The sequence below is a fragment of the Aquila chrysaetos genome, chromosome 8, assembly GCF_900496995.4.
Source record: "Aquila chrysaetos chrysaetos chromosome 8, bAquChr1.4, whole genome shotgun sequence".
NCBI classification, from domain to species: Eukaryota; Metazoa; Chordata; class Aves; order Accipitriformes; family Accipitridae; genus Aquila; species Aquila chrysaetos.
In genome coordinates, this window is record NC_044011.1 from 7037406 (window position 1) to 7060207 (window position 22802).

At 43.2% G+C, this 22802-nt stretch overlaps 1 protein-coding gene across 5 annotated transcripts in view; it reads left to right on the plus strand.

Moving 5' to 3' along the window:
- Positions 1–13520, plus strand: part of PLA2G4C (phospholipase A2 group IVC) — a 31223-nt gene extending 17703 nt beyond the window's left edge. For 2 of the 5 annotated variants that reach the window (XM_041125610.1, XM_030021203.2), the window contains 7 exons: positions 2526–2591; positions 4888–5010; positions 5130–5258; positions 5423–5485; positions 7062–7157; positions 8138–8292; positions 12460–13165. In XM_041125610.1, the coding sequence (XP_040981544.1) occupies positions 2526–2591; positions 4888–5010; positions 5130–5258; positions 5423–5485; positions 7062–7157; positions 8138–8292; positions 12460–12804 (977 nt within the window). In that variant the 3' untranslated portion in view covers positions 12805–13165. Of the gene's footprint in view, positions 1–2525; positions 2592–4887; positions 5011–5129; positions 5259–5422; positions 5486–7061; positions 7182–8137; positions 8293–12459; positions 13166–13265 lie in introns of those variants that run through there. The other 3 variants (XM_041125612.1, XM_041125611.1, XM_041125613.1) reach the window with 3 other exon arrangements.
- Positions 13521–22802: the final 9282 nt, after the last annotated feature.

Sequence of the window (22802 nt, forward strand, 5' to 3'; positions counted from 1 at the left end):
TGGCCCTCGGGTTATCACCCCTCACTGCTCCTCCACGTGGGCACCAAGGATACTGCCAAGTGAGACCTGAAGTGTCAAGCATGACTACATTTGGGGAGGGATGTGAAGGGCAACAAGAAGGGCATCCATAGGTACATGAGCAGCAAAAGGAAGACTAGGAAAAATGTGGTCCTGCTGCTGAATGGAGCAGGAGTCCTGGTGACAAGGGACATGGGAAAAGCTGAGGTACTCACTGCCACCTTTGCCTCACTCTTTACTGTTTCGACTGGCCTTCAGGAACCCCTGGTCCCTGACACCAGTGGGGAAGTCTGGAGCAAGGAATTTTCTTATCCTTGGGAACATGTAAACAAATTGCATCAGATCAAGGAGCATACAAACAAATTGGACATATGCAAGTCCATGGGACCTGATGGGGTATGCCCATAATTGCTGGTGGAGCTGGCTGATGTCATTGCAAGGCCACTCTCAATCGTTTTTGAAAGGTCATGGCAATAGAGGCAGGTTTCTGAAGACTGGAAGAATGATGCCATTCCTGTCTTCAGAAAGAGCAGGAAGGAGAATCTGGGAAGTCTCAGGTCAGCGACCCACACCTCAGTCCCTGGGAAGGCGATTGAGCAAATCCTCCCGGAGGACCTTTCCAAACACATTAAGGATAAGAAGTGAGTGAGGACTAGTCAGCATAGATTTATGAAGGGAAATCATGCTTAGACTACATGAAAGCCTTCTATGACGAGATGACTGTCTTGGTAGATGAACAGAGAGCAGCAGATGCTGTTTACTGTCCTCTTAGTAAGGTTTTTGACACTGTCTCCCATCACATCCTCGTGGACAAACTGAGGAATTACGGTCTAACTAAGTGGACAGTGGGGTGGATTAAAAACTGCCTGAACTTGTGGGCCCAGAGAATTGTGTTCAGTGGCATGAAGTTCAGTTGGAGGCCAGGCACTAGTGGTGTATTACAGGACTGAATTCTAGGTCTGATGCTTTTATCCTCATCATTAATGACTCAGATGATGGGACAAAGTGCACCCTCAGCAAGTTTGCAGATAATACGGAACTGGGAGGACTGGTTGGTAATCCAGGGGAGTCTTGACAGGTTGGAGAAACGGACCAACAGGAACCTCATGAAGTTCAACAAAGGGAAATGCAAAGTCCTGCACATCGAGAAGAATAACCCCAGGCACCAGGACCGGCTGGGGACCGGCCAGCTGGAAAGCAGCTTTTCAGTCAAGACCTGGGTGTTCTGGTGAACACCAAGTTGAATGCAAGCTGGCAGTGTTCTTTTGTGGCAAAGAAAGCTAATGGTATCCTGGGCTGCATTAGGAAGAGCACCACCAGCAGTTCAAGGGAAGCGATCCTTCCCTTTTACTCAGCACTGGTGATGCCACACCTGGAGTACTGTGCCTGGTTCCCCAGTACGAGAAAGCTGTGGACATACTCGAGGGAGTCCAGGAAGGGGCCACAAAGATGATTCAGGGATTGGAGCATCTTTCATACGAGGAGAGACTAATAGAGCTGCAGAAGAGAAGGCTCAGAGGGATCCTGTCAATTTGTATAAATACCTGATGTGAGATTCAGAGAAGATGGCATCAGACTCTTCTCAGTAATATCTAGTGAAAGGACAAGAGGCAATGAACATAAATTCAAATGCAAGAAATTCAATTTAAACATAAGAAAAACCATTTTTACTGTGAGGATGGTTGAACACTGGAACAGGTTTCCCAAAGAGACTGTGGAGTCTGCATTCTTGGAACAATTTGAAAACCCAGCTGGATATGGACCTGAGCAATCTGCTGTATCTGACCCTGCTTTGAGCAGAGGAGGTGGACTAGGTGATGTCCAGAGGTCCCTTCCAACCTCAGCTGAATTTCTTTGAAAACGACCAAAATAAAACACTGCTTCTTGCACATCATTTTAGACATTTACATCATTGTTACGAGCATTTGAGTTACTCACCTTAAGGTGTCGTCATGAGTGAGAAAGAAGAAATTCACAGGTGCTCTTCACAGATACATTTAGTTACCTGCATAAAGATGTGATGAAACTTTGTCTAGAAATGCCTCTCCATTGAGTATAAATCTATGGCAGCATGAGCGTGGACTGTAGAAGTCCAATTTTGGTTGGGTAAACCTCTGCCAGTACCACAGAGGAAAGTGTAAATATCATGTCAGTGAATGTGGACTGATCTTCACATCAGATTCTTTGTGATGTGGAAGCATCAGAGATGATATCTTAAACTCTGAGGTAGGAGGGAGTTGGGGGAATAATAGAGGTGACTGAGATGCCATCAGGTATCTGAGGCATCAAACGCAGAGCTATGAGTGATGAACAGAACCAGCAGGAGATTAGTACTCTTCTGGAGTGTTAGCCACAAGGCAGGTGAGATCCTCCAAGGAATTTGAAATAGCACTGTACATCTATGTTTAGGTGCATGGCTAGCTTTCCTGATGTCTTTCACTGGCACACAATGACTATTTTATTGCAAAGGGTATTCTTATTTTAATTATCCTTTTATTTCTTCCAAGACAGTCTTGCCTTGTTCCCACAAAGAAGAGTTTACTCACAAGAAGGTATGTTCTCATACAGACTTGGTGGGTTATTGTGTTTCTTAGGGTTTTTTAATTATTTTTTTAAATTTAGCATTCTTTTCTGCTTGCCCCATGTTTTCCTTAGGGGACTGACAGGAGTGTCAGCCAGGCACAAAGAAATCCAGGCCTCCTTGTCTCTCATACGTAACGATTTGTGAGATGTTGAACATGTAACTGAAATAACCGCCCTGACATTTGGAGGGATTCACTTGTGTCAGATGTGCTTTACTAATGGGCTTCTGGAAAGTGGTGTAACCGTACTCTTGTGTAGCTGCTGTGGGCAGGGAATACAAGTGAAGCCTGCACCATGCAGATTCAAGGCTCACACTCACATTCAGGTCCAAACTTCCTGCCTGTCCACACTGCCTGTGAGTTAGCGCTGGCTCTAGATTGTAATATGCCAGCTGATCTTTCCACCTGGGAAACTCAGGGACAGCAGGGTTGGCAGAGAGGTTAAAAGCAGATCTGGCTCACTCTCATGTCTGCTGCTACAGGCAGTCTGTACACCAGTGTCTGTGGCCCTTTTGGTGTGAGAACTTAGACCTAAAATTTAGACACAAAATTCCAGAACAGGAATGGCTCAGCTCCAGTTCCTGAAATAAGTGCAAGTCAGCACTTACGTTATTCCAAACATAAATTTAGCAGAAGATAAATTATAGACTTCAAGAAAAAGAAAGTGAATTATAATATGACCTTTCATGGAGCTGTTATTCTGTTCTCTTTCTCCTTTTGTAAAATACAAATTTCCCACAGAATTTTTTTGTTTTGTTGGTTTTTTTTGTTTTTCTTCCATACTGACACGTTTGTACAGGCACACACAGAGAGCATAAAATACCAGATAATGTGTTGTTTCATGTTGGTGACTAGCTGGTGACCAGCAATAGGACATGAGGAAATGAAATGAAGCTGTGTCAGGGGAAGTTCAGATTGGACATTAAGAAAAGGTTCTTCACTGAGAGGGTGGTCGGTCAGTGGAACAGGCTCTGCAGAAAAGTGGTCACTGCACCAAGCCTGTCAGAGTTGAAGGAGTGTCTGGACAACACTCTTAGTCATATGGTTTAGTTTTAGGTAGTCCTGCGAGGAGCAGGAGATTGGACTTGATGATCCTTATGGGTCCCTTCCAACTTGAGATATTCCATGATTCTATGATTCTGTGAAATGTTCACATGGAAAATGTAGATTTTAAGGACTGTGAAATACAAAATGCATTCTGTCCTAGTTTCAGCTGGGATAGAGTTAACTGTCTTCCTAGTAGCTGGTACGGTGCCATGTTTTGAGTTCAGTATGGGAAGAATGTTGATAACACTGATGTTTTCAGTTGTTGCTAAGTAGTGTTTAGACTAAAGTCAAGAATTTTTCAGCTTCTCATGCCCAGCCAGCAAGAAAGCTGGAGGGGCACAAGAAGTTGGCACAGGACACAGCCAGGGCAGCTGACCCAAACTGGCCAATGGGATATTCCGTACCATGGGACGTCCCATCTAGTGTATAAACTGGGGGGAGTGGGGGGGGGGGATCGCTGCTCGGGGACTAGCTGGCTGTGGATCAGTGGGTGGTGAGCAATTGCACTGCGCATCATTTGTACATTCCAATCCTTTTATTATTGCTGTTGTCATTTTATTAGTGTTATCATTATCATTATTAGTTTCTTCTTTTCTGTTCTATTAAACCATTCTTATCTCAACCCATGAGTTTTACTTCTTTTCCCGATTTTCTCCCCCATCCCACTGGGGGGGGGGGGAGTGAGTGAGTGGCTGCGTGGTGCTTAGTTGCTGGCTGGGGTTAAACCACTACACATTCCCACAGTATTCTTGGTAATACTGGAAGAAAGCACACCAGGCTTCACTCAAATCATCATTATATTTCTTATTCCTTCATGTATGTATGTATGTATTTATTTTAAAATTCAAAATGGGAGTGAAGTATTTGAAGCATATTAGAAAATTCCCATTTACTCCAAACTATATTTGTGCTCCTCCTCCTGCTACTTTGTTTCATGGAACTTTTCTTCCAAGATGAACACAAAGGCCATCTCAATCCTGGTATGGTTGTGCAGCTGCCCAGATGTGAATTCTCAGGGTTAGTTGTTTTTACTGTCAACAGAGAGAAATACTCACTTTGGCACATGGTTCCTCTCACCAGCTTAAACTTCTTTAGCATAAGAGGAATGAGGTTAGTCTTTCTACAGATTCCGCTGAATGCAGGGACTACATCTTCACTAATTCACGTGTCAGTTACTGGCTAATCAGGTGTTCAGTAAGATAAATTCGGTAAGATGTAACTTTCATCTTATCTTTCTTAGGGAGCAATTTAGGTATCTTCACTGTTTATGAGGCTGCTCTTCTTCTACTAGACCTTCAGTTGTGTGCTGTAAGTGGGAGCGATCCTACAGAAGTCTTCAAGAAATTGTTGAATATATGGTCAGGCAAGTGAATGATGCTAAGATTTCCAAGCTCTTGTGTTCTCAGTAATCTGGTTTTACAAATGGCAATTCCTTTGTTGTGCATTCTCATATTTTCATTTTCTTCTTTCTCCCTTTCTAAGAAGACAAGGAAAAAAGTGCATCCTACCAACTGTGCATTGAAATGCGTAATACCTGGGCAATGAAAAAAAAGGAAGAAAGAATGGAAAGCTGTGCTGAACTGGCCAAAGAGATAGAAAAGGAATTTGGAGGCAAGTACTGTACACTAATGCTTATCATAAGGATGATGCCCTCTCCATCCCAGGTAGAAATGCCTACCTGCATTTGTAGTAAAAAGTTGCCCTGTAGGTTGCCATGTATCTGTTTCTTCAACGTGACTGTTTTTTGTGCTTTTTTTTCCACTTGACCTCCTCAGCGTTTCTTGGAGAAGAAGGTACTCTAGGAGGAGTGTTACTACCATACCGTGAAATCCTCCTAGGCAAGTTTATCTCATTTTTAGTATCTTTTATTACTCTTTGTATTGTATGTGCTTTGAAAAAATCCAGCTTTGGAGTTTTGTGAACTTGAATTCCAGTGTAAAATCTTGGGTGCAGCCACTGTAGGAAGATCTGGTGAAAACCATATTGCAGAATACTTGCCAGTGATATTCTCATCCAGGGACTAGTTTCCAGTATTCACAAAGCTTTCAGGTCTCATGAAAGCATTTAGAATCTGCCTACCTAAGCAAATAGAATAAGAGGCCTAATCCTGAACAGTCACCATTTCTCACCTATCTTTGCTCCTGACTGAGTTGTGTTGTCAGCAAGACCTCTCAGACATCCCAAACTGATGAAGTATAAGATCTTGGCAGCTGCAGGTAGTGGATTACTGAGTAGATAGCTGTTGGACCCCTAGGGTGCCTCATTTCTCAAGCATCATTTGGAACTTCCATCACTAGAGGAATTCTGAAATAAAAAGTCATGAACTAAGACATCCTAAAGCAAAACTGGGTTTTCATTAACAGACAACTCCATTCTTCCCGTGGGGTTTTTTTTTTGGCAGCTGATCAGCATTTCTGCCCCTTTACCTAAACTGAAGCTTGTTTAGAACAAACTGGACTCATTTAGCTTATATCTGCAATATTTAATAGACTCAGTTGTGGGTGAAATGAGGATTGTTTGGATTTGTCTCAAAGAGAGCAGGAAGAGGTCTAAGCAAGACACAAATAAGTTGCAGAGTAAATTTCACGCTGAAACTCCTCAAATACGTTCGCACTGTTTAGCTGGTACATTACCTGTTTAGATCCAGGGCTCTGCTAGTTCCATCAGCCACAGTGTATGGGCAGTTTTTGGTCAGTTCCTTCTGGAGTGAACTGACTGGTACTCCGAGATTAAATCTGGACATTGCAGATGGGTCTTTTTTCTCTCCAATGCCTGTTGCAAGGAGTGTGTTCACAGGTAAAGCCTGGATTGTCTGTGTGTGCGCAATACCGTTCTCCAAACTCTTTCACTGGGCTGATCTTCTCACGTTCTCTCACATGATCTCTTGATGCCCTTATGGCTCTCCACTAATATCCCCCACCTTGTACAGGTCATTCTACTGGGCTGTAGCATGGCTCTCGCTTTATTCAGGGTACTGTCAGCTGGAAAGAAGATGAAGAGGAATAACAATCCCTCTGAACCACAAGAATGCTGTAGGAGGCCCAGAAAAGATCAGGCCTCACTCTTGTACAGCACTGAGGTAACCAGTCCACTCCAGAGCCTGCAAGCCTCAAGCACAGTGAATGTGCCAGCTGGCATAGGGCCCAAGGCCTGTATAGTTTGTGTCTTGAGTGGCTTATTCAAATCTGTTTCAGCTGTACTAAGATTCCATTGCTTAATGTTTGTTATTTGAACTAGTGCAAAGCATAGTTCTTCCTCTTCTGAAGCACTCAGGCCTTGGCCCTCAGGCTGTCTATACACTATCTGCACATATGTTCTTCTAACACCACTCATCTCCCCCAGATTTTGTTGCACCAGTTGAAAAGTGAAGTTCTCTAGATTCAATTATGTTTTGAATTTATTTTCTCTTCCCAGGCTCAGTGCAGGATATCAGTGAGATGGTGTTGAAAACGATCCGATGTGCATTGACCTGGAAATGGGGAACGACGAATAACTTCCTTTACAACTGCCGTAAGAAAATCCAATGAAATCATGGTTTGTTTATATTCAGAAAATACAGAGTGGCTATGCTATCCAGCTAGATCTATGGGATGCATGGGGTTTAGCAGAGCTTTTATGCTGTGTTTGTGTGATGTTAAACCAAGAAACCTGTCTTTGCCATTTACCATCTTAAAATGGTGAGTTAGATAGCTTTCCTTTCCAGGATCCACCCTCTCTTAACATCATCCCATTATAGGCAGCAAATAAACTAGTCATAAACAGAATTATTTCACACTACGGGAATCCAGATCTGCAACATCATTGCAGGTATATAAGCTCACTTCTGTCATGTGAATACAGGCATCTAATGTCCCACAAACTGCCCTGCGTACAAGGGACAACAGCATTAAGTTGGAAGACCCATAGGACCCCTGTGCCCTTTTGGAGGAGAACCTGGAGGACACAAGAAGTAAATTAAGGAGTTGGAACTGGACAGCTAAGTTTATGAAATTGAGTTATGCTCCTGATGCATGAGCAGTAACATTGGTCTCTAGATTCCATTGCCTGCACCAGCTGGATGTTCACTTACAATAACGGAAGCTTTGGCACCTAGCACATAAGTAGAAACCTGCATTTAGACAACTGCAGTTAGGTGTCATGATATCTAGCTGGCTTATGCATTCATTCTCCTCTCAAAGATCTTCTAATCTTAAAACTATGGGTGCATAGTCCTAGGGGTGTGATTTCTTGACCTTCAAAAAGCCCATCAGGAATTCTGGTCTGCAACTGACCTTAGCCAGAGAGAGAGGTAGGTCAGATGAATGTGGATTCCTCTTGTCAGAATACAGCTGGACATCTGGTTGGGCAGGAGAGGCAAGGAGAGGTAGATTTCAGTACATTTTTGGGGTGTATCATCAGTGAAGACCAATGTACTCTTTTGGGGCTGGTCATGTATATATTTATTCATACATGTCTTTATGAGATCTCATTGCTTTTTTTCATTTGATTAGCTAACTTTCAGTCCTCTTACCTGGTCAAAACCAAACTCATCTCTTTGATTGATGCTGGCCTGGCAATAAATTCTGCCTATCCTCTGGTCCTTCGAGCAGAGCGGCGAACAGATCTGATAATTTCCTTTGATTTCAGCTCTGGAGATCCTTTTGAGGTACATATGTGGCTATGGCTTTGGAGACCCTCCTTTGGGGTCAGTGGGCTGGGGACTGCAGAAATGCATTACAATCATTGTCAAAGCACTTTTCAAAGAAGTGTCTGAACAGATTCTGACAGGTTGGTACACTGACCATCACATTGTTCGGGCTTCTTTTCTAGGTGGTTGGCAGAAACAGATACTTTTAGAACATGAGCCATTTTGTCTGTCTTGCTCACCGGTGTTGTATGGTAACCTACAAAGATTATCAAGCTGTCAGGCTATCAAGGGTGCATTAAGGGGAAAGCTCACAAATTTCTTATCCTCCCTTTTTGCCTTAGGGCTGACTAGAATTTTTCTGCCTGTAAGTGATACTACTTCTTCCTTAAGGGCAGTTGATAACATCCATCAAAGAGAACCTCATCCTGCTGACCAGGATGAGGAAACAAGGTGTTGACGTTAAATTCTTCCATATTGTTGGGGGAATTAGGTGGGGGAAGGACACTATACAAAACTATACAAAACTATCACCCTTCTTTGCTGTATTTCCTTCCAAACATAGTGTTTGATTTGAATCAACCTCCAAAAGAAATTCCAAGTTGATGAAGTTAAGTGCCTCATAAGAATTTAAAATGTGCTGGTATATCTCATATTGCTGCTTCTCTGGGTATTTTCAGAGTGGTCACTTTAGGGAGAATGGAGGCAGCTGCATCTGGAGTCTCTGGCTCCTTTGGGCTTCTTACAGTAGGATTTGAAAACAGATTAACTGATCTCTTCAAGTGCCAATTTCCATTTGACTACAAATAAGATTGTCAGGGAGCAGCAAGAGCCAGCTCATCCCTAAGGCACAGGGAGCCAAGCTCAATAACATGACAAGCAGGGCAGGAGCCTCACCAGCCAGGGTCCAGCCCTGCAGCGCCTGGGAGAGACAATCAGGGCAGGTCTGAGGATGGCAGACGGGGTCAATCAGGACTCCAGATTATCAGGCAATGCCATGGTGAAAAGGCAGGTCCAGGGTCAAGCTGGGAAGTCAGTCCATGGGTCAGGGTGTGGATCAGTGGAGTCCATGGATAGGCACATCTGTGCCTGAGCTGAACACTGCTACTTGTACAACATCAGTGAAGACCCTGGACCAATGGGAAGGGTACGGGTGGAAGCCCCAGGACCATTAAGGCCTATTAGCTCATTCAGGACCCTGGCAGTAGCCTTCCATCCCAGTAAAGTGTTTCCTCATGCTTGGGAGGTCTGGGTTCAGAAGGGCCTTGCTGTAGAGTGATTTCGTCGCTGTAGTTGTCAGTGAGCTGTTTCAGAGGACACAGAGCCAGGGCAGGGACTAGTAATTGGGAAGGGAACACGGCACGAGAGATTTGGTGTTGGGTAGGAGTGTTCAGGCCAGGGTCCAGGCTGGATTGAGAGTGAAGAGGGTAGGGCAGGGGGGCCCTCTGAGCTGCCCCTGGCAAGCCTTGGAGGGTTGGCAGGCTTGAGGAAGGACATTGCTCAGGAGCCTGGGAATGGGTAGGTGGTTGTCAGCATGAGGATATCAGAGCCCAGGGCCAGGATCAGCCCTCAAGAGGAGTCATAGTGGCAAGGTCCTGCACAGGTGTCATCCAGGCCCCATGGTGCTTGGCACAGGACGCAGGAAGGCCTGAGCTAACTGGCAAGGCCAGCTGCTCCTGAGGGAAAGGGAGCCAGGCATGATAACAGAGCAGACAGGGCAGGGCCTTGCCAGCCAATGCTCAGTTTCACAGGGTCCAAGTGAGTCAAACAGGGCATGCTTGGAGATGGCAGTCAGGTTCAGACAAGGGTTGGAATCATCAAGCAAGTTTGCTGCGATGAGGCAGGTCCAAGGTCAATTCCGGAAGTCAATATGGAGGAGGGTTGGTGGCAGCAAGGATCAGGTCTGCTGAGGGTAACCAGTCCAGTGATCACTGGGCAGGTCCGTAGTGATGACACCATTCCAAGTTCAAGCTGGAAAGTCAGCCTTTGGGACAGGGCCCAGATCAAGAAGGCTAAGGCACAGGCATGACTGTGTATCATAGATTAACCCCAGCTGGCAACTAAGCACTACACAGCCGCTTGCTCACTCTCCTGCGGTGGGATAGGGGAGAGAATTGGAAGAGTAACAGTGAGAAAACTCATGGGTTGAGGTAAAGCCAGCTTAATAGGTAAAGCAAAAGCCCTGTGCAAGCAAAGCAAACAAGGAATTTATTCACTACTTCCCACCAGCAGGCAGGTGTTCAGCCATCTCCAGGAAAGCAGGGCTCCATCACGTGTAATGGTTACTTGGGAAGACAAACACTAGAACTCCGAACGTCCCTCCCTTCCTTCCTTTTCCCCCAGCTTTGTATACTGAGCATGACGTCATATGGTATGGAATATTCCTTTGGTCAGTTGGTGTCAGCTGTACCAGCTGTGTCCCCTCCCAACTACTTGCACTCCCAGCCTCCTCACTGGTGGGGTGGTGTGTGAGAAGCAGAAAAGGCCTTGACTCGGTGTAAGCACTGCTCAGCAATAACGAAAACATCTCTGAATTATCAACACTGTTTCCAACACAAATCCAGACCGTAGCCCCATACTAGCTACTGTGAAGAAAATTAACTCTATCCCAGCCAAAACCAGCGCGCTGTGGCTAAGCAGGAGACCAGTGCACCTAGGACATAACTCATGTAGGGGTTGAAGACCAAGGCCTGAGATTAAATGGAGCTCATGGGCCCATGGGAAGGATCTGGTCCTTACCAACTCACACCTCAACAAGAATGAAGGAAAAGGGGTTTGGAAAACGTAGTTCTCCAAGGAAGAAGAGCAGAAACCCTTATTAGAGATAAGAGAAGGCCCTATCAAATGCAGAATACTTTTTGACAGTATTTACCGCAAAACAGATCTTTTGCCTTTGAGTAGATCTGGTACCAGTATCTGTAAGAATTTTGCTCAGTTTCCCTTTGCGTAGTCTTTTTCTTCCTAATATACTCAATTTCCTTTCTCCTTTTATAAACAAATTTCATTACAAACAAGTATAAATGTACAATACTGTTTCTGTAATTGCTTCTGTTTAAACATATAAGCCTAGGGGATGAATCTGGGGGGCTTGAGTTAAAAAAGAACTTGTTAGGCTTTCAAAATGTTATTACTATTTGGTATCATTCCAGGAAGATGCTGTGAGAAGTTTGATTGTCTTTTGTGACTACAAGAGTCATCATGTCTTTAGCTACAACTCCGCCTTTTCCCAATAGTGGTTAAGGACAAGTGATAAATCTGTAGAGTTTAACACCCGAGACAATTTGGTGTTGTGACAGAAATACCAAGGTGGCAGTAAGTGCCTGTCTATGGGAGAGTCCAGTAGTGTTCTTAGTGCCTAAGGCCCGATCTTTAGTTGTGAAGTGCTTTCTTTGTGGAGGGGTTGTTGGAATGAATTGCATAAGATGCCTTTTACTCTGGGAAGCTTACATAAAGTGGCTATTGTTCACCACCCTTGTGCCATCTAGAGCAGAATATTGCAAACCCATTCAGAGAGTGAAAAGGACTCAAAGGTTGTTCCTTCTCCTCAACTCCTAAACAGTTGGGAGTAATATTTCTCAGGGACACCACAGAAAATCTCAGTTTGTGCAAGCTCCCAACACACCTACCCCAGTCAATGCTTTCATGGGAAATCAAGCCAACATTAAAGTTAATGTGTGTCTTGAATCAGGTGGGTTATTGTCTCCCTTTGATGGTCAGATCCACATAAGTGACACACAGCAAGTGTTGAATTTTGTCAGAGTGGTAGAGCAACAGGAGGGGTAGCTTTGGAAAGTAAAATTTGTTTTGAAAGTCTGTGGACCTGGTGATGTCTTCAGACTGTTTTATAGATGCCAAATCCCTTTAATTTTGACATCTTTTAGCGTCAGCCACATTGCCTTTGTGGGTGTAGCTGTAATTTGTTAAACAAAGATTCTTGCTAGAAGTGACCCTAGAAGTGAGTGCTTGATTTTCATTTGTATTCTAGACTTAGTCTGTTCCTCAGAGAATGCTTGAGGAAAACTTAGACTTCTAAATATATTATACGTTACAATTAAGTAAAGTCTAAGAAACTAACCACCATTGTTCTGTAGCAATTAATTTTATTACTGGACATAAGATTGATTTATTCTAGAAGTTCAGAAACAAGCAAACAAACTAAAAAATGAGTACAATTTCTCTGTGTCTCAGACTATCAAGAAAACAGCTACATACTGCCAGAAAAATGGTATCCCGTTTCCCAAGATAGAGGATCAGGAAATGGATGAGAAAAACCCTTCTGAATGTTATATCTTCCGAGGAGACAAGTCATGCCCTACAGTCATGCACTTTCCACTCTTCAACAACAGGAATTGTTCTGGTAACACATACTCTATGCAACTTCATCTCTGTATATTTACATTTCATATTCTCCACCCCCAGTGCCATGCATTTCAGACTCCTTCTTTACTCAGTGCTGCTGCCACGAATGGACACAGAAGAAAAGGAACAGGGCAGCCTCTCTGTATAATGGATAGAAGCTTGCATGAGCATTAATGTACTCACCCTCTCAGATAGGCGATGTATGTCCTGAGCTATAAGGATTTTACACACTTCTTGGTTTGTTCTGTAAATCAGTGTAATTAAACTGTGGTCATTCTACTAAAGAGGAGTTGGGGAGGCATTACATTTAGAAGCCAGAGTAGCCAAGTCTGGGATATTTACCACTGCTTCCCTTTACAGTTATTGGTGAAGAACAGGCAGGTCCAGAGTGAGATTTATCCCCCTCTCTCAGACAACTGATGAAGCAGGTGATGAAAGAGGCACTTCCAGACTCTGACTGATCTCCTCCTCTCTCTTCACTGGCTACAGCAGGATCTTAATGTGATATAGGACTTGTATGTGAAACTTGCAGATCTTCAGGGATTAATGTTTTCCTCATGTCCATGCTTTTCTTGAATGATCTTGTAGTTTTCTGTTTGGCATTTACTTAAATATTTTGTCTACTTTTTTTCTAGATAAAATAGAAGAATACAGAAAACGGTTTCCTACCTTTTCCTTGTCCTTCCCTGAGGGAGACATCAAAGAACTCCTTGAGAAAGCAGGATTGAATGTATCCAACAATAGTGGGAAGATTCTGGATGAGATAAAACGGCTTGTGTCTTCCTCTCATACAAAGGAATTCTGAATACGAGGGGTTTTTTTTCTTTAGTACAAGATAACAAATTTATGAGTTGCCTTAAATAGTATACTTTACCCCACTGCACTTTTCATTTTGGCCATTTGGTATTAGTCTTCATACTGTGCTCTGGACAACTGTAGTGTAGATATTTCCTCTCAGCTACCTCTCTAAGTTCCTCTACAGTCAAAAGAATCAAAAAAGATGCTCTTAGGGAATGAATCATTTGGCACATTTTAAACATATTTGTGAGGATAACATGGTCTGAGTTTCTGAAGGGCTGAAGAGGCTCCCTTTAAAATTGGCTGAGATGGAGGCATTGGTGTTTGCAAAGAAATTATAAAAAAACCCAGAAATCTAAAAATAACAAAGAGGAAGAATAAGGGATGAAGGAGAAAGAGAGAGGCTTTCCACAGAAGAATAGCTAAGCATGCAGCATGACAGATGATAAACAATTAGACAGAAAAGTACTAAATAAACACATTAAAAGGGAAAAAAAGAACCGCTATAATTTTTGCTTTTGACAATGGAAGATGAATAAAAGAGAAACCATGAAAGAGACAAAAGTCCAATGATCAGAGACTTACAAACAATGCTGGTAAAACTGGACTGTCTCTGCACGAGGTGAGGATGTCTGTCTATATGAACCAAATGTGAACTAGTGCTAGGCTCTGGCTTGCTCATGATATTGGCTTTTCTAACTTCTTTCTTTTTCTGTATTTCTTGCTTGTTCATTTTTCTGCTCTTTCTGTGTATCATATTTAAACCTAATTGTTTATTAAATATATGAGCTATAGCTTGGTCCTAATGGCAGACATATTTGGCTTTGTCCTGCAGTGTACTGCAGAATCCCAGTCAAAGAATGTGTTTGTCATAACTTGACATTGAACAAGTATATCCGTGATATTAAAAAAACCCCACAAAACAGCCTCCTCTGAGCTGTCCTGGAAATCTTTAACTTGCAAGTGTTTTCTCATGTTTTCTTGTGTTCAGACTGAACTAAACCCCAAGAAATTCAATGTAAACACAGGAAAACCCTTTCTGTTTTTAATGCGACAGTGGTTGGACACTAGAACAGGTCACCCAGAGAAGCTGTGGAGTCTCCATCTGTGGATATATACAATCCCACTTGGGCAAGGTCCTGGGCAACCTGTTTGAGCTGACCCTGTGTACTGCTTTTGTCTAGGAGAGAGCTAATTTTCTTCATAGTAGCTTGCATGGTGCTGTTGTGGATTTGTGACCAACACAGTGTTGATAACACAACAAAGTTTTAACTATCGCTGAACAGTGCTTGTTCAGTGTCAAGAATTACTTATTTTGCTTTGCTTGTGCGCCCAGCTTTTGTTTTACCTATGAAACTGTCTTTCTCTCAACTCAGGAGTTTCTGCAGTTTTACCCTTCTCATTGTCTCCCCCATTCCACTGGGGGAAAGTGAGTGAGCGCTGTGTAGTGCTTAGCTGCCTATCGGGGTTAACCCACAACAATCCTTTCTGGTGCCCAGCATTGAGCTCAAAGGGTTCAAGATAACATTGGATTTGATTGGAGTGTGTTAGACTGAATTGATAGCTACTACAGCTGTTCAGTTATTGATTGGCAAGCTCCAGTGCTTGCCACAGAGCTTGCTTGCCTTAATGTATATTAGAGTCTAGTGCTTCTTAGTGGGTTCTTTTGCTGTTTGCTGTACTGCTTATCATCTTACTCTGCTGTGCCTGGGAACATTTTGCTAACAGCAATGGCCATGTGCCTGGGATGGCAGATAGCCAGGGCATTGCTGCTGTTACTGTGCTGCTGTACTGGACAGCCTGGAACTCCAGTGTGAACTCGAGTCAAAGGGACTGTGACCTGTGGGTAAGTCCACGCTGGAGCAAGTATACCTTGAAGCATCTGGGGCTGTGGATAAGTCCTAGCCGCAGCAGGTGCGCCCCTGAAGAGATTGTGGCCCATGTAAAAGGCCACACTGGAGAAGGTACACCCCTATGGAACTGCATTGTATGGATAAGCCCATGCCAAAGCAGGGGCAAGGGGAGGCGTTCATTGCAATGTTCAACCCTGTGGCCTGGTCCAAAGGGAGCAGGGGTGGAGATTGTAATGGATATACCTTTAATTTGTAACCCATGATTTGAGTGGCATGTTATAGAAGTACTATAACAGGAACCACCCAAACCAACAGATGACGAGCCTCACAAGAAGCAGTGCAAGTGCAGCAGTGACACGACCTGAGCTGGCTTTGGTGCCTAATAACTCCGCACAACAGTCCAACGCTCCTGACCTGAGCGACTGTCATAGCAGACAGAACCCAAGTGGTGGACTAAATGAAGTCAGTGGCCAATATGTGGACATGTTATGCACATTTTACAGGGGTGGCCCACAGACTAAGGGAATTATATCTATGTATAAATCAAAGGACAGGAAAGGGGGTGGTGATTAATGAGGGTGTATTGGATAATGCGGGTCCTGAGCATGACGTAAATGATATGGAATAAGGGGTGGAGACTGTAGTCGGTCTGGCTGGGATGGAGTTAATTTTTTTCATAGCAGTTCATATGGTGCCGCCTTTTGTGACCAAAACAGTGTTGACAACACACTGACGTTTTAGCTATTGCTGAACAGTGTTTCCACACCATCAAAACCTTTTCTGCTTCTCACACTGCCCTGCCAGTGAGTAGGCTGGGGGGTGCACAAGAAGCTAGGAGGGGATACAGCCAGTACAGCTGACCCCAACTGACCAAATGGATATTCCATACCATATAATGTCTTGCTCAGCAATAAAAGCTGGGGGAAAGAAGGAGGAAGGGGAGGATGGTTGGAGTTTTTGGAGTGTTTGTCTTCCCAAGTAACTGTTACGCGTAATGAAGCCCTATTTTCCTGGAAAGGTCTAAACATCTGCCTGCCAATGGGAAGTAGTGAAAGAATTCCTTATTTTGCTTTGCTTGTGCATGTAGCTTTTGCTTTACCTATTAAACTGTCTTTATCTCAACCCCCAGGTTTTTGCACCTTTACCCTTCTGATTGTCTCCCCCATCCCACTGAGGGGGAAGTCAGTGAGCAGCTGTGTGGTGCTTAGCTGCCTGTCGGGGTTAACTCACAACACCCTGCTTGAGCAGGGGAGGTTCGACTAGATGATCACAAGAGGTCCCTTCAACCCTCAATGATTCTGTGTGGTTATCTGCTACCAAATTGCACATATGTGGAAAATGCTATTTCCTTAAACCCAGAATAATGCCTTTTGAATGCTGATACTCATGTTGGAATTCGAGCTGGAATTCAGGGACCTTGGTTGTGGGCAGTGGATGTGCTGAAGCTACTATTTCGTGGACCCTGGCTCTAGCATGTTTGCCATATCTGTGGTGTGGAGTGCCAAAGCACCATGAAAAAAATATTTTCTTGACAAAGAGCTCTCATTACACACACAGACTGCAGAGCCGTGCTGCTTGCCCCAGCAAGGTAGAAACATTTTGCAAATCCTTTTGCATTTGATAATTACCATAATCACACATCCATTCATCAAGGGTTACATTTCCTCTGGGCATTTAAATACCTCTTCCCATCTTTTTCAAAGATGCGCTCTTTGTCCTCGTGGTGTGGGCATCTTGCAAGATGTGCCAGACTCAGGCTCCTATGTGCTTTGCCTTTTGGATAGGACCGATTTAATTTCGTTTACCTGCCTAAAATACAGTTGTCATAAACTAGCATTTATGTTTGCCTTTGGAAGTTTTGATCAAGTTTGTTCTTTCCTCTAAACTATGTGAGCTCAGTTTTTCCATGCAACTTACTGTGGGAGAGTTCAAGTGTGAGACTGTTATCAAACTATAAAACACTGGCCTCTGTTTTCTCACTTGGGAGGCACTTAGAATCACAAAAGCAGAGAATCATAGAACAATTTAAATGTGAGTATTTGGGCTGAAGATTGTCTATCTTTGCTTTAAGAGGGGTCATCATGTGAAAGGACATGTGACACAACATGCAGATTGGAAGAATGAGTAAGGGATTTCAGTCTGAGCATAAGCCACAAGCTAACAGGACAGCATGGCCATAATCTAAAACTAAGCTAGTTCCCTTGAATCACTACGGAAAAATGGCACCTTCAGGAAGAGACTTATTTTATGGTAAGACTGATGTCCAAGACACGATACAACTGTTCAAATGGAGTTGTCTACTGTCAGTAGTAGCTTCTAAGGAAAAAAGATGCTGGAAGTGGCTGCTGAAGGTCCGACAGCTCTTCCATGAATGGAAACCCAGACATGACTTGACTGGAAAAGGAAAGAAAAATTGCTCAGTTCTAGAAATTATCCTTCATTGCTACAGTTTCAGACTACTTGAAAAGAATTTCTTATCAGTAGACTCTTACTAACTTGTTTTACATGAACAAATCCGTGGTTCCACTTTATATTAGATCACCTTAGTTCCCTTTTGCCCTAAGCCTCACAAGAAGGAGTTGGTATGCTGGCAGAATGATGTCAATGTGTAGGAGCTGCAAGGAGTTTCATGAAATCAGCCATCCCATTCTCTTGTGTCAGGAATGCCTTGTTATCCTTGGTAGTGTTGGTGTAGGCTAGTCTTAACACTTCTTTGTTCCATGTAGTATCCGGAGTGGGTGTGATGGTATCACAAAATGCTTAAGAGCAACTTAGGTACATGTCATGGTGAATAAGTTGGTAAATACACAGCAGCTGTTTGCTAAACAGATCACAAAGCTGATATAAATGTCACCTTTGGGGCCTGTATGGCTGTTCTGCACTGGCGGGGGGGGGTGGTAAGGGAGAGGTGAGTGAGAAAGAGAGAGAAATGGTGCAGGGCTCTTTCTGGATCTCAGTAAGAAAGGCCCAACAAGAAATGGCCTAGTAGGATAACTGCTTTAATAAGGCAAAGTAAGAAGAGGAATATAGATAATGAGTAAATCTGACATCCCTTCAGAAGCTGGGCACCTGCCTTCATGCAGCATCAGGCGAGCTTGGATGGATTTTCCCACAATGCGCTGCACAGAGCAGATCCCATCCATAGAGAAAAGCTCTCCCTTTTGGTCATTTGAGTTATTATATCATTTCCCCAGAAGAAAACAGCTCTGTTCCTAAGGGATGTTCACATGAGACCTTCTTGCTACTCTGTCAGATACAGGCAAGGATGCGCAGTTGGCACAATGGCCACTGCCAAGGGGAGCTGCCTGCAGGCTGCTCTGCTGCAATGAGCTCCTGAGTTTATCGTGCGGGCAAGGGATTTGTGCAGCACAACACAGACCTGAAAGCCACCACAACACAGCACAGCACAGCACAGAGCCTCCTCGGGTTAACTGTTGTGTGGATCACTAACTCCTAAATGTGCAAGGGTCTCCCAGTCAGAATCAATACAATGGTCTGCTTACGCGGTAGATTTACTCTTTTTCTGCACAGTAATGTATTCTATGTGAATAGTATTGTTTTCATAGCCTTAATCAAGTCCCATTTTCACTTTTTCATTCCTTTATAACAAAACACTTCAGTTGGATCAGTTTCCCCACATTTATACAACTGCATTATGATGTCTGCATCAAAGAGAGCCATCTAGGCTATGGGTCTGTGGAGGAGTGGGTCCAGGGGAAAGTCAGATGAATGGCGGTAATTGGCAGGGAAATTCAAAGTAAGGTGATGACAGCACAGAAAGGCTAGAAGAAGTGATGTTGTAAGGAAGGGATAGGACTGGTCATAACAGACAGTAGTGGAAACTTGAGAAGTGTGTCATGAAAGATGAACATAGAGAGTAGAAGAGACAGGATGAGCCACGATGGAGCTGAGCTCGTTTGGGTGAAGTTGGTTGCCTGATCCTGGTACCTGAAATAACTAGCTTATACCAAGACAGCAGGTTCAAAATGCAGGAAGATCAGCTGGAGAGAAAAAAATAATGCAGCTGAAAGGGACTAGTAGGCATTGAGCAACTTAATGTAACTTTGGACTTGACTCTGTGTTAGGTAAAATATGGGACCAGCTGCTCTCCAGAAGTTCCTTTCAAACAAAACTGGGATAGATGGACTGTGCTGGAGCAATGATTCCAATCAAGAAAAGCAGTCGCCCCTTTTTCCCAAAGAAGGGCCAAAGACAGATATGTTTCCTGTATTTAGGTCTGGGTCTCATTTCTAGAATAAAATACTTGAATTTGACATAAGTGGGAGCTTGGGGTATGAACTAACCTGCCATTGAATTCAGGAGAGCACCATCATGCAAAATGGATCTAGTGCCTATGGATATGTCTTTCAGAGACTTCTCTGAAAATGACATGAGTGTTCCATATGGTCTCTGTCCTTTTTGTCATACATTTGTACATTTCTGAAAGACTCTAGTGCAACTCCAGAGGCATCAGATCTACTTATTGCAGCTACTGGATTGTTCCCTACACTTAGATGCATCGGTTTAGGTGTCTTAATCTTGAGCTGAACTGTGCTGCAGTGTTCTGAATCTGGGGCTGACTCTCCCTCAGATGTCTGGCCACATCCTTAGGTTCCTAAATACCTCTGTCTCTTTGGACTATGCACAACTCAGATTATGTGGTAGAAATATAGCCCCCCTAGGAAAAAAAATCTGCAATGCCTTTGATTTAGGGAGTCGCACCAGGTTGCCACAATGGCCCCTTTATCTTTGCCAACAAAGCAGCTTGAAACTCTTGGTACGATGTCTCTGGTTCTGAGCTGTGCAGGGCTCCAGGGACAGATCCCACCAGATCCTTGAGAGATCCTTCTTGGGAGGAGTCAGGCATAAATCCACACCTCAATGCTTTGGCCTTGTCATGCCTCAGAATTTCCAAGCCAGCTAAACACAGAGTAGGTGGGAACCAGTTTATGTAAGCAGCTGTTGGTTTAACTTAATACTAAGCAGCTCAGGAGAGCAACAGATTACAGAGGTCTGTCACTTTGATTCCTAGTGAACAAAGAGGAAAAGAATTGAGTCAATGTGATAAACAGTTACAAGTGTAGAATCAGAAGTGCCGCATAAACTAATGAGGAAAATCTGCAAGCAAAGACAAGCATGGTAAGTCTATTGAGCCAAAGGGAGGGAGTGGAGGGCTGTTGGGGATGAGGGGAAAGGAAAGAGAACAAAGGTTTAGTCTCACCGTTGGATACCTTCACTCAATTGTCTACAGTGTATGCAGTTACGAGGGACCTAGATGTCTGATCTCCCCTGTTTGCCAGTGAAGGGATCTTTGAGAGCTATAGAGCTGACTGGAAGTAAACATGATATTCTGTTGCTTAACAAAAGTACCTAGCATATCAAGACATGTCAAAGAGCTTGCACATCCAAACGCTTTCCCCAGGGAGGGACAAGATCCCAGGCATCCTTTGCTATGTCTACCAATTCTGCTTTAACATGTAAGTCACACTAGGGCATTGCAGTAAATGCCAGACAGTTCTTTATGATCCAGCATCAGACAGAATTTTGAAAACAAACAGAAAAAAATATAAATTCAGTGGTCTAAGACACACAAAAAATTTAAAAAACCACCCCAAAACAAACCCAAAGCAACTCCCCAAGAATTTCTTTACAATTTACCCATGAGTTGATAACATTAATATGTCAAGAAGCAATTCTTCCCTTTCTTACAATGACAAGACAGTCAGCTCTGGTTGCCAGCCGGTGTACTGTGAATCCACATCCCATTATGTGTGCAGGTACATCTAGATTTCTATCTGACACTATAGCTGGATTTCCATTATATGAAAAGCATTCCATTAACAAGTTGTCCATTTTGATTTTCCAGTTGAAGAATGCACCACAGATTAGCTTTGCATCTGTGCTTCTGAGCTTCTGTGCAGGCCTCCAGGGTGCTACTCTCACAAGTCTGGAGAGAGACATTGACAGACTGTTTTCTCACAGCATTGATCATATCCCCAGAGTGGAGCTGTGAGGCAGGTGTACACAGCTCTTTCTAAGGTAAATTGGTTTGTATCTACTTCTTTAAGTTCCTCCTGACATTAAGGTATAAGGAGACTGCGGTGACTGCACCTTTCATACCTAGACAGCACAGCAGCATTTCTAGTGTTTCAAATGATTCTTTACTGTGTCATTCACAAAGAAGCTCCGTTTGAGAGCAACAGAGGCTTTACATCTGAAAGGAGCAACATGTTAGGTCGGCTATTTTAATTCAAGGTAATAACAGTAATGCCGTTAATGTAAAACAGAAGAAATATTATATGAATTCAGTAAAGTTTGAGCATTTTGCCCTGCATTTACTCCTACTACAAAACATTGAATTAAAAAGTTAATTTTGCAAGCACTTTCAGCATTTTGGAAAAAATAATGAGAGACAATAAATTGTTTCTCTCTCTGAGACTGGGTGTGCACCACAGGACCAGGATGAATCATCTTGCAGAGGTGGGTGAATCGCTGACTGAGAAGAAAAGCAGGGAGCTAGAAGATCTAAGTATGGACCTAGCTAACTTAACTTTGACATATAAAATTGCTCATTTAGATCCAGACTAATCATATTGCCCTCCTTTTATTAGTAGAGGAGAGGTTGGGCAATGAGAGAGGGTTTTGCAGTCCATCCTAAGGCAGGACATTTACAAGAGGTCACAGAAATCCGTTGTGGTGTTTCCTCTCCACTAATCAAGGGAGATTGCCTCTTGCTAAAAACACCCTATAGTGGGAGGGAGATGCTTAAATGTGTGTTTAGTGTGTTTTGAGATGTCCTAAGGTTACTGATACATTTGCTTGAGACTGTAGGTTACCTGCCACTTTCTGAAAAGTGGAGTCCAGGCAGTGAAATACCAGGACATCTCAGTCGGCACTTTCTGACTCCATTTGGGCACCAGGATCCCACTACCGAAGGCTGGTGAGTCACACACCATAAAAGATAATATTAGCAGCTCTAACTGGGGTTAGGAGAAATACTCTGAAAGCTCCATGTTGAACCACTGCAGACCTGTTGGGACTCATGTTTCTATCTGGACATATTTCTGGGGGAAAAAATATGTTACACTGGGTTTTCATAATGGAGATTATGGGACCTCATGCATATATATAAGTAGGTATGAATGTATAAATATGAACACAAATATCTGTTGAAATAATGATAAAAAACATGGACAGTGTTTATATAAACATATAAACATATATATAAGCATGTAATATTTATAATATACACAATATGCATCTATAAAACATATGCAGACTATGGCTGTATATATTATATATCTATACATACCTATGTATATTATCTATACATGTACTTATACATGTATTTTATATATGGAACTATAATTACTGGGGGATTTGTTTCTGAGTCATATTTTGGTCCACCATGTGAAATTCATGCATTTTGTCTTCAGTGAGCAAAAGGTGTTTAGGGCAGCTGTGAAATTCAGACAGTGGAGAGACTGTGGAGCAGATCATCAAGTCTCAACCAAAATCCTT